Source organism: Micrasema longulum, unplaced genomic scaffold, assembly GCF_059751315.1.
Source record: "Micrasema longulum isolate JH-2025_06_02 unplaced genomic scaffold, ASM5975131v1 h1tg000394l, whole genome shotgun sequence".
Lineage (NCBI taxonomy): Eukaryota > Metazoa > Arthropoda > Insecta > Trichoptera > Brachycentridae > Micrasema > Micrasema longulum.
The window spans coordinates 251,944-264,954 of record NW_028277595.1 but is presented as its reverse complement, the minus strand read 5'-3'; the positions used below and the strand labels follow the sequence as shown (position 1 = coordinate 264,954).

Sequence of the window (13,011 nt, the reverse complement as noted above, 5' to 3'; positions counted from 1 at the left end):
ATAGCTGAAAAGCTTCATATGCTGTACAATTACATGAGAATAAATATTTTTAATAAAAAAACACTGCTGTATGAAGTATGTATAGATGTATGTATTTGACAAATGAATATACAAAATATTTTCATCTCAAAGTATACTGAATACATTTTAAAAAATTAAACAATTAAAGTTATTTTTATCGTGAACATATTTAGAATACAATTCAAATTACATGATACGCTTTTACTTGGTTATTTGAGCAACTAACACATTTACCTGTAATGGGTGTCTTCAGAAGGAATATTATACAATTTATGAAATTATTCTTATCCAAACATTGAAAATAATATCTGGCATACATTACAACAAAGAAAACTGACAACAATGTTTTGAGTTTGTCCAAATTTTTGTAGTCAAAGACTGGATTCAACCCCCTAGGGAGCTGCTAATATTAACATATTACAACAGACATAATGAACACTTAACAGAATTAACATTTAAACCAGCCAATGACAGGTCGTAAGCCCTGTGGATGCCTAGACTTCTATATTCCCTTTTCTCTTCTTATGTGGCTGTGATGTCACACTAGTCGACATAGGATACAAGACTTAATATGTCTCTTATTTTTTTAAATGATGAAGTTGTATTTTTTTGTAATCTTCAAATGGATATTTTCACACCGGATTTGGAAAATAAAATTTATGTAAATATACTGTATGTCAATACAAAAAATATTTATCCTTGCTACGCGAAGAATGAACGTCTGCTAATTCAGCAACACATCTATACAGATACCTTATACAAGAGAGAGCACGAAGATGGAAGTCATAACAAGGAAGACAGAGATGCTGTTCTGTGGCGGGTGTTTTGTAAAACAGATTCAGTCGGTTTATGACACTGATTAGGGACACATGCGCGTAATATAAGTGGCATATTTATGATTTTAAATTTATTTTGCTAAAACTGGGCTAAATTATATCTTTATTTGCATAAATTATGGAAAAGGATGTCCCTATGTTTTCTTTTTCAAATGTCTGAACTTTAGAATATTCCGTCTTTTACTAGCAGTAACACAATGTTACATCACTGCTCGCAAAGAGATTATTTACCAGTCTTTTAGGAGTTAACCTTTTTATATTTGATTTATATACATAGGCAAAATACTGTTAGTTAAAATAGTATTTTTTAATAAATCACTTTATATTTTCACATCAATACACCGAAACCTTTTTTTTATATGGTGGATACATTCCACGCAATATCGTTTTAAAATGTTACTAAAAAAGAACAACGGAGACTAAAATCGGATATAAAATAATTGTCTTTAATGTTCTTCTTGATGCTTGGCAATTGCAATGGGAATCTTTCTCTTCAGGGAGGCTAACCTTTTTTTCCCTCAATCCGTCAGCGCTTAAAATTTTCTTGGGTTATCCCTGATCACTGGACTACCCAGTTTGTATCAGGTCATGGTAAATTTAATGAAAAATTATTTGTTTTTAAAATGCTTGATTCCCCTTCGTGCTTGTCCCTTTCCCTCACTCTATGAATACCGAATGGAGCTTTTCGCTACTACCCGTGACCCTGTTATAGGTTCTACGGATTTACAGATCTGGTGGCTTCCAAAAATAATTTCAAGGCTTGTTAAAAGTTTTATAATCATTTTGGCGAATTGGTCATGTCCAATCAATTTAATTCCAGTCGGTGAAGAATTCACTTCCCTCTTTTCCAAAATCCAATGAAGTAACATAGATATTATGTACTTCTGGATTACCTTATTGCAGCATAAAGATACTAAAGCTACCAGATTACAGAGAGCTCCCTAGGGCAGCTTTTCTTGTTTGTTGTTTGGCAATAAGTCATTTTTCCTTGTATGTAAGCCCCACCAATGAGACGTAAGTCCTCGGATAAGCTGTATAAAAATAATTTCATGATTTCAAATAAAATGAAATCGTACACTATTTATACCTTAAATTTATTTAAAAATATAACGTGACAACAAAATACTTTCAAAAATCGTAACAAAGATTATTAACTATGAGACAGTAGATGTACTCGTTTGTTTACATTTCGTACGACACCACTTACATTGCTTCAGATATCCAGAGCCTTTGTAATATTTGAAATTAGTTTTAAAATGAATATAATAATAATAAATTATAGAACTATTAAGTACACTGTTGACTGCCAATATTTGAACCTATATAGCCGAAAAACCCCGATTGGGAATGTACGAGTTAAATTAACATTCAAAATTTTTACTAGATTTTTTTATACGGTGCTTTTTTGAAACCATATAAAATGAGGTTCAGGTATACATAACTTCCACCATGAAATTTCACTACCAAATCTCGACAGTTCAACAATGCGATTTCTATTTAGATAATTTGATTGGCTTTCCCTTGGTTCTGGGCCCAACTCTTTGTATGTTTCCTGACAGTAATTTTCCCGCTAAAACTTTCAACGTTATCGGATAAATCATGCTGAGATTTGATGTCTTATCAGAAAACACCCACCTGATGTTAGACTCCATAACTACATGATCTGAAAATATTATTGATCATTGTAAATATATTCATTTTCTTTATTTTTCAAAAACTTATTACACAATAATCATCTTTTTAATAGACATAAAAAGCATACAGGTCAAGATATACAGTCAATAATATACACACAAGACTAAATATTACTCATTCCCTTTCTGCACCTAATAGTGCATAGGGCACTGAATTGGTACACCAATCGCAGCATATCTCGATCAATTTTGTTACATGAAGGTAAGGCGATCAGTTTTACACTTCAGGTTCCAGTCCAGGGAATATGAAATATTCTTGTGAGAAAACACCCTTATTTAAATAAATATTTCATATCAACCATGTCAGGAATCGAACCTGAGACCTCTTGCATGGTAAGCAAACGCGGTGACCATTACACCACGAGGACTGAAACAAAATATTACTGGCCCAGTTATCCACAGCATGTGAGTTTAAATAATTATACGAATGAGAAAAATGAAGGAAAAAATAAATGACAATATTTTGAGTTTGTCCAAATTTTTGTAGACAAGGACTGGATTCAACTCCCTGGGGAGCTGTTTATATCAACATATTACAACAGAGATGAAGAACATTTAAGAAAAGGTAATATAGAAGTCTAGGCATCTACAGGGCTTATGACCTGTCAATGGCTGGTTTCAGTGGCCAAACATTTGGATAAACTCAAAATATTGTTGATAAATTACCTGGTCCATGAAGAAGTATAGAAATTGAAAAAATAACATTTTCAGGCGTTGCCTAGTATGTAGGTGAAATAATTCAATTAGATGAATCTCACCCGCATAAATAAAGGTTTCAGCTCTTTAACTTCACAAACATCAACAGGGGAAAGAATTGAAGGAATATAGATGTTCAAATATAGGCAGAATGGTGAATGTTACACAGTGTGTAAAGTGGCCACTTAAACCAGCCATTGACAGGTCATAAGCCCTGTAGATGCCTAGACTTCTATATTACCTTTTCTTAAATGTTCTTCATCTCTGTTGTAATATGTTAAAAATAAATGACATAAATAATACACTTAAATTCAAATAAATTCTATGATAATTTTCCATGATTTCTTCAATCAAATTAAAATAGATTACGTAAATAACAAATGTTTAACTGTTCTTATTTTTTAAATATTTAGAATTGCTGATTGAGACTTTCTTCATAAAATAGTGACAATATAATTATAATTACGAAAACAAAACTTAATACTCGACAGCTGAACACATATTTGCACTTACTAATATATGGGTCAACAATAACAAATGCTCTTTTCAGGTTATCAACAGAAATAAGTTTATTGGGGTTCTTCTTTCCTCCAAGCTGTGTGACTATCTCTCTGACATATTTCTCCTGAGCCATCTGCATTTGACGGAATAATTCCTTTGCTAATTCCGTTCTGTCAAAACCTTCTTCATTCTGTGAAATATAAATCATTTATCATCATTAGATTTTCAAATAATATTTGTCAACTGAAGGTTTTTTTATGCATAAAATATGTTAATAATGCTATTCCAGTTCCCTGAGGCAAAACAAAAACTCAATTTTGTTATTTAAAAATTACTTCTTCTAAATACATACTTGCTGCTACGATGTTGGCGATTATTACAGCAAAACATCTCGGTTCTACGCTACTCTATATTCCGCAGCCAGGACAACTGCTTATTGGATGTATTTGCCATAGTGATTCCTGGGAAAAGATGACCAGAGTGGTTTCCCGTTGCCCTCACTTTTTCTCTTCCTTTTTCTTTTCTCTGGTTACCTTCCCTTAGCTGGTTGGTTTTCGGGCCCCAGAAACTCGCCTTTCATCCTCTCGTTATCTGCTGTGATCACACCATTATGAGTGTGATCCCATTGTCCAGGGTTCGCTCCTGGCTCTTGCTAGAGCATATAGGACATGCTCGATGGATGCACTCCCGATGTGTACGCTAAAGAGTTGGACTAGTCAGTAGTGTTGCCAGTGGAATGCAACTGGGCGTTCGCAGCATTTTATAGAATCACTTGTTGGTATTTTGATGTTTATTAAATTCTGCTAAATAGCTTATTTTAATTTATTTTTGCGAATTAGTTTTAAAAGATCGTAAGCAAACCATGTTGGATAAGTTTGGTTCTTGGATGTAAAAGATGAAGTGTACGAATTTATATATTTACATATAATATGTAGTCTTATAATATTACCCTCTATTTTTAAATACTTTTTATGTTTCATTCTAGAATGGAAAAAATGGAACTAATGTCTTGTTTAATTAATTGTTCTGTATAAACTAATAAACTACACTCTAAATAAATTAGAACCAAGTTCTGTATAAACTAATAAACTACACTCTAAAGCAGAAGTACTCGCCTCCATAAATAGTTTCTGTATATCAATGTCAGAAGAATTCGACTTAATTTTAAGCTGCCTTCTAGCAACTTCTATGATATTTTTTATTTCAACTTCTGATTTAATGGAGAAGGAAGCTTTTGCTGCTTTTTCCAGATCGTCCATTGACACAGTACTCTGTAAAAGTAACGGTAAGATTTTTCACTTCCACAGCTATTGTCATATTATTTACATTATAATCAAACCTGAAATATAGAAAAGGGATCTTTCATCTCCCTTATGAGGAAGTTCAATGCTACGGGAAATTAGATGTAAAAATATTTTCTTAAATGTGGTAAAAATTAAGGAGAAGTTTCTTGACAATGTATGCAAATATTAAGGCTGTAGTCTGGTAAAACGAACGCAAAATTAGGAAATCATACGATTTTGCCATTTTAAAACGAAGGTATTTTTTTAAACATAAATTAGATAAAAACAATATTTTCTAAAGGTATTTCTGTTAAAAAATATACTTAAAAGTTTTATATTACTAAAATATAATTACTTTTAGACCGGCAGATTACGCCATTTCAAATTTAGACTGAACTTAGGTATCTGGGATCTCAATAAAGACTAAGAATTGAACTAAAATTTGTTATAATAATTTGAAGATAATAAATTAAACATGAAAGTGGCCAAAGCCAAATTTTATTTTTTGATTTTGAAAAGAAGTACAAGCATTTTAAATCACATACATTTTTGTGACATTTTCTTTTATTTATACGTAAAATTATGCATTCGGTAATACTTTAAAAATAAAATATTTATGGAAATATTTTAGCTGAAACCTTTTTTTATAAAATTGTATTCTCTTTTTTTTTAAAAAGATGATAATTCTGGTTGTAATAGTTAATTTAAAACAACATCTTATTTACGTTTTTATGACCTTCATACCTGCCGATAAAAAACGATAAGGGCAGGTGAACAATAACCAATGAATTATGGCGTTGTTATGTGTTGTGATAGATTTCTGATTTCCGGGTAGCCATGTTTTTCAACGTTTAGCGTGTTTAAATAGATACGGGGTTCTACTTTTAAATTTCAAAAAAACTCACCTACTTGAAAGTGTCATGTCACGGGCAGTGTAATTACAAAACTTTAAAAAATCATGGCGATGATAATACAATACATAGAATTTATTTTTTTTGCTTAGTTTAATAGTCTATCAACAAATTTTTAAAAACTAGTTAATTTTTATTAATTTTTTATACATTTTAGACAAACTTCGCCGTACAATTAATTGTTCTAATTTTTACGGCATGTAAGAAAAGACTTTTTATATCCAATTACCCGTAGCACTGAACACCCTCATTAATTAGAATTTTTTAAAGTTCATAAAAATCACTCATTATGTTAAATCAAATACTCCTAATTTGCTTCATTTAAATACCTTGTTTCCATTGGCTATTTTCAGTAATGCTTCTTTTAGCCGAATCCACTCACATTTATGAGCATAATAAATATCCTGGCTAAGTGCTCCGTTCAAAACGCCCCAGAACAGTTTAATCTGCTGGTCGTCCAACATTTGCTCGCAACCGCTGCATAAATTATATGCCCATTCTGCGCGAACACTGGCCTGCTGGTATCTGGAACAGTTTCAACCATTTAATTTTAAATGGTTCTATAAAAACACTTTCTCTGCCAATTTTTTCTCTTCTTACTGTGAAGCAATTCTACTTTTTTTTTAAATGCCAATCAACAGGCTTATGAAAGCCCTAATGGATTATAGTTAGTAACCATTATTATTTTTATATAATTAATAATGATTAATACTTCGACAGTACTGTTTAGTGAGATTTTGTTTAGAAACTGTTCCGAGTTATCTGTTTTTTTTTTTTTGACAACCTAATAATTCAACTGAAAAGAGATCTTAGACTTATTTCATAATTTTTAAGATAATATTATGCATACACAATACATAATATTATCTTAAATTAAAATATTTTTATTAGGTATGAAGAAATTGCCATAAGGCAATATGTCCGCCCCTGTATATGTATGTAAAGTGTTTAAATATATTAATAAACTCATGGGAAAAACAAATCATAATAATGACCTCAACTCAGTAAGCACAATCCGAGATCTTGGAATCACATTTGACTCACGTTTAACTTTTTCCAATCATTTCAATATTGTTAAAGAGAAATCTTTACAAATGCTGGGCTTCATACACAGAATATCCAAGCCATTTAGAAATGCAGCATCAATAATTTGTTTGTATAATTCTCTTGTACGTAGCAAGTTGGAATTTGGAAGTATTGTTTGGTCACCTCATTATGTGATTTATAAAAATATAATTGAAACTGTACAGAAAAAATTTCTTCGTTCTTTGTCGTTTAAGTGTAACATGGGCAGAATACTTCAATGTTATGAAGAGCGCTTGGAGTATTTTAAAATTGAAAAGTTAGAAACTAGGAGACAAATTATAGATATGATGTACTTGTATAATATAATTCACAATAATGTTGATTCAGTGTTTTGTGTTCAAAGTGTGTCATTGTACGTTCCCCGTAGGCGCCTTAGATCACCTAATACATTTTACCTTCCAATTTTTACAAACAATATGGCACATTTTAACCCTCTTGCAAGTATGTTAAGACTCTATAACAAAATGGAAAAAAAAGTTAACATTGACATTTATCATGATAGAGCAAATAGTTATAAAAAAAACATTACTATGTATCTTAGATCAAATGCCTAATCCTTAGTTTTGTGTATGTAAATTAATTTTAGTCTTTTTTATTATATCTTATATGTTTTTAATTTCTCTTTTCTTTTCTTTAAAAAAAAAAAAAAAATCTTTCTTTATTTTTACCTTTCACTAAACTTAATCTTTACCATTACTTAAATTGAATTTACACTCTTATTTTATATAATTTATGAAAGATGTTGAAGTTCTATAATTGAGAATATATGTAAAGAACGTTAGTTATGCTCACTTAAAAAATGTATGTATTGTATGTATTCTTGTTGAACTTCCAAATAAATTAAAAAAATAAAAAAAAAACACTCATACAGTGGAATTTGCTTACTCCACTAAAAAAAAAATATTTTTAATTACCTGATGAAGAGACAGGTACCTACGTCTCGAAACCAGTAGACATGAAAAGTCGGTAAGTGGTTATATACTAATATTTACTAACATTAGTTAAACAAAATTGGGTTGTTGATATTTTACCTCTCAGTAAAGTACTTTGACAGAAAATCTTGCATACTGATATCGCCTTCATAAGTCTCCTTAGCTGTCCATATATCATTTATTAGGATACTCAAATCTCTTCGAGACAGCCGAAGGTTTCTGACCTGACCTTCGTACTGAAGATACAACGGAACAACTGGATCCAATCCCTTAAAATAAATCATCAGATAACTTATTATCATCAGGGCCATTTTTGGAAATGTTGACACATTGCTTTCATTAAAATTCAATTTATCATATTACTCGTCCTTAATGTATTATATTACGAAAATGGCGCAATTGCAAGTACTTCTCAATATGATGAAAGAAATTGTTTCACTTAAAAGTTTTACTTGAAGCCAAATTAAAATCAGTGTTCATAATAACGAAAATAACTCCATGAAAATAACTCTATGCTATTTATTAAATAATAATAAAGTCAAAATACATAACTGATTGAAAATGTTAATATTAAATTTAACTACGACTCATTTGAATTTTGTCTCAAAAGTTAGAGATAATTATTATTATTAGTCTTAATAGACATCTGAAAGCTCGCAATACATAGTGTATTTTGTTTCATTTTAAACTAGACATCTGCATAAAATGGCTAATCACTAATCAGTTATAAAGGTTAACACATCTTTCGAATTTTTCTACACACTTTGTTAATTTATATTTCTCATTCTGAACTCACTGGCATCAAATTACGGAGAATGTAAAAACCTGGAGTATGCAAATGAAAGCCTAGTACTGGAAGAATTAATATAAAAATAGACATTTTGAATACGTGTCACCATTGTGGGTAGTGACAGGGCCTCCACTGATTATGAAAATTATATATGGGATTTTATAAATTACACATGCAATATTTTTCTTAGGAACTGTCAATTAGATTAACTAATATTCAGGAATATTGTCAGGTTTTTGTTAACTACAATATTTTTAAAAAGGAGATGTCTTCATAAATGTCCTCAAATAATCCGTATTCAAAAAGTAAATAAAAATATTTTGTATATTATAAATACAAAAAATAGTATTTTGTTATATTCAGCTTACAATGTTATTAAAATTGTTCATTTGGGATGAGCTTTTAACTTTAAAAGTGCAGTATCTCACAACTAGTAAAATGTATTTACCAACGCGTGCCAGAAACCCGACAATATTAAATATTATTATACAAAATTTTAATATTTTTGGTGTTTGAGAGTGTGTTGAGGAGTCCTTACACCAGACGAAGCGTAGATAGAAGAAATAGGTTGGAGTATAGAATTACTGTTTAATTACATTTGAATATTGTATCAAATAAACGACGGGCATAATAAAGCCCGTGAAAGAGTACTGGAGAGGTGTGTATGTGGTCCATGAAGCCGGTCCTCCTTTTATAAGGTAGAATCCTTTGTTCCATGAATCCCCATGAGTAATGTCCTTAGGAGTGTTGCACTGCCAAACAATTGAATCAGCTCTCGGGCTGGCACTTCCGTTTGGGTCGGGGCTTATACTGCATGCATCAGTGTCCAATTACACACATTATGATGTGCCGCTGAGCTGAAGTCGACGTTTCCAAAAGTTTTATCGTAAATGTCTAACGTAAAATATTTATTTCAGTTTTGACCTCCATTGATTTATAATTTTTAATTCATCCAAAAACGTTTTTAATTTATTACAATTAAAATGTAGCTCCACTAAGAAATGTCAGTAGAAAAAGTCAATCTTTTGCTATATTGTGTTTTTTACCAAGCCTTCGAAATACTCCAGGTTTAGAGATTGAGCGATTGGCCCCAGTTCCCTGAGGATGACATGAAGTTGTTCTCTGCTGGATAGTCCTGAAGTTAGTTCCTTCCATCGAGAACTCCCTCCACCAATAAAGTCTGCACATATCTCCCACTGCGGTCTCGGAGTACCAAACTGTTCTAAGTCTGTGCATTTGTCTTTCAAATCCACGGCTTCATCCTTCAATGATAGACATTCATCTGTAAAAAAAAAAAGATGCCAATCCTAATCTTAAGTTAGATTAAACTGTTCAGTTATTACCTCTAATTGTTAAGTATCATTAACGCATGGACAATACAATATATAGGACAATATTGTCTTGTCCCAGATCTGTGAATAACCTCAACCGTGCAAGACAGAACACTCGGACAGTACAAATTTCGGCTGCAGTTCACATGTGTGACTACAAAAATAAATACACAACGGCATTTAATACGGGCAAGTTCTAGAAAAATATTATTTATTTATATCAAGATGCATTGGAATTATTAAATAACGAACTTAAAAAAACATTTTTTCTGACTTCATTTTCAGCAGAAAAAATACGCGGGAGCAACATGCACGTGTGGAGCAAATCACATGTCAGAACACAATTTTTGGAACTTTACTTCAAACCATCAACTACGGTTTGTTTGGAAATGAAATATTAAGAAAATACGAAAGTTATGTTTACCCAAATGAGTGGATCCTATGAGAAAAAAGCGTCGGCGAACGTGTTAATTATTTTAGTCTATGGCATACAGTACTAGTAAATCAATTTACATACAATCTTAAGGTCAAACCGTACTAAAATGGCACTGCGCAGCGCGTCGCGGCAACACTAAATATTATTTTCACTGTTTTGGATGAAACAAACAGCACCACTGCTGCATTAAACTGCGCGCCACTCTATACAAAATCTTGACGCGCCGTGCCACTGAAGTTCAGCGAAGTGCGCTTTGATCTTAAAAGGATTTTTATTGTTACATTTTGAAATCTTATTGTGGCACAAAAATGGTAGAAAATTAGCCTAATTCTATTTTTTTTTTTTTTTATTCAAAGAAATCTTTGCATTTTTATGATTTACCGAAATATTTCCATTTTTGGTGGCCATTTTCAACGAGTTGTAAATAACTTAATATAAGAAAATGGAAATCAAGTTGTGGTAGAGTGGGGTGCAATCCTTGGATCTTTGATACAGGAGTCCACGACACTAGCCACGGGACCACAACCCGATTTTAATACTTCATCCCTAAGGTGGAAAAATTTCACTCAAGGTAGTGTCACTTACTTAACAGATTTTCATGTTTCTCTGTTATCACCTTCAGCTGGTCGCTTACTTCATTAAAATCTCTCATCATAACTATGTGGTCTGATTCCAACAGTTCATATTCCTTTTTAGGTATTGCATCAGCATAGTCTTCAGACATTGTGTTTAAATCTTGGATCGCTTTTGATAAACTTTTTCTACAACAGATGTTTTATTTGATTATTATATAATTATATAACTTTCTACATAAACCATAATATAAAAATGGAAACGTCAAAATCATCAATGTTTGTTGATATAATCAACTAAAATATTCCATTTAATAATTATTTGGTAGGTACCTACCTAAAAAACGGATGAAAAAAGCTGGAAATATCATACAATTAATCCAATTCGAGATAGAAAATTAAAGTTTAGTATATTGACTATGAATCCACACCGTGCTCAAAAAAAAATTTCTTTTGTTTTGAGAACAGAATGAGTTTTAGAAGAATTTTGGGTGTGTAGTGGTTTGACTGGTAGAAATACGACAATGTAACAAAACACCTTTTGATAACAACTGCCACTAAGCAGAGGTGATTTGGTTATCGGAATCATATACTTCAAATGCCTTCCGAGAGCCTTTTTTGTTAGTTTATCTAAAGTTGGACAGGCGTCGGTAAAAAACCATCTTTGAAACTAGCGTCTCGGGTTTGATTCCCACTAGTTGCAAGTAAGATTTTTTTCGCAATTACTGTTGTAATGTATTTTTCATAATTTCCTTCCAAATTTTCACTTTTTCACTTACAGACAAGCTTTTAAAATAGAGGCTGAACGGGTTTTTTCTTTAAAATAATCTTAGAATAACCCAATTTAAAGTACGCAAGTTTACAAAGCCGACAATTCATCGGCAATTCATTCATGAATCACAGGACGCAGACCTGACTTGTGAGGATGCATAGATTAGCATGTTGTCCAGATTTTTATTAAATTTTATGTGTGTGTATTTTTGGTATTCTTTAACAATATGCATGTTTCCATTTTCTACTTTGTTGTATCTCAAACAACAAACAAACAAATTATAGATATGAGCAAAAAGAGGAGGGGCTGTTTGTAGTCATACGCTAAGGATTAGACATGGAATAACGATGATGTCAACAAACATCAGTAAATATATTTGTTTTGACATACTCCAATGTTGATATAATATAATTAGGCAATCCCGGTAAGGAAAAAAAATGGTTGTTTAAATAACTCACTTGTACTGCTCCAAAGCTAAACTCAGAATAACAGGATCTTTAGTTTTAGCAAGATTCTTTGGGGTGTTTTGTATTTCATTTTTCAGTCGATTATTTTCATGTAAAAGAGCGTAGCGAGCATCTCGCTCAGAAGATAATGCAAAATTTATTGTAAAATGTTCTTTCTCCAACTGTAAAGGTTTGAATTATTTAGGGACATAAAATAGATATTTGTATTCACCGCTTGGGTACATGTGTCATGTATGAATGAATTTGTATAAATAAATACTGGTTATATTTCCATTAATTAAAAAAATATGTATGCATTTTTTTTTACATTTTTTTTTGCACCACAACAGGCCAGGAGGCCTAATTACAGTAGTGAATTACATCACAGAGCACCCAGACTTGAGAAAAATCACATTTAATTTTTTTGTGTTCTCACTGGGAATCGAACCCGGAACCTTCCGTGTGTGAGTCAAGCGTCTTGACCACTACACCACGGAGGCCGCCGGTATACAGGGTGTTCTTTAAACCCTGTCACATCCGAAACCACGATGATCAGTATGGGCAAGAAGACATATTAGCATATTTAAAAAAATATTTAGAACAAAAAATTTTTTTTAACGAAAATATAAAAAATAAACAAATGGTTGCGTACTTCTGCAGGGGAGAAGCAAGGGGGCGCCGCCGCAAGGTTGACGGTATATCAG

The 13,011-nt window shown here is 31.8% G+C and overlaps 1 protein-coding gene across 1 annotated transcript; it reads right to left on the bottom strand.

Moving 5' to 3' along the window:
- Positions 1–2,218: 2,218 nt before the first annotated feature.
- LOC148281933 (translin-associated factor X-interacting protein 1-like) lies at positions 2,219–12,485 on the bottom strand. Its single transcript, XM_088225893.1, has 8 exons — positions 12,320–12,485; positions 11,103–11,278; positions 9,797–10,032; positions 8,060–8,229; positions 6,272–6,467; positions 4,864–5,019; positions 3,761–3,938; positions 2,219–2,520 (listed from the first exon to the last, which is right to left on the bottom strand). The coding sequence occupies exons 2-8, from the start codon at positions 11,239–11,241 to the stop codon at positions 2,351–2,353; spliced, it is 1,245 nt and encodes a 414-aa protein (XP_088082019.1). The 5' UTR covers positions 11,242–11,278; positions 12,320–12,485; the 3' UTR covers positions 2,219–2,350.
- Between the last annotated feature and the right edge of the window lie 526 nt (positions 12,486–13,011).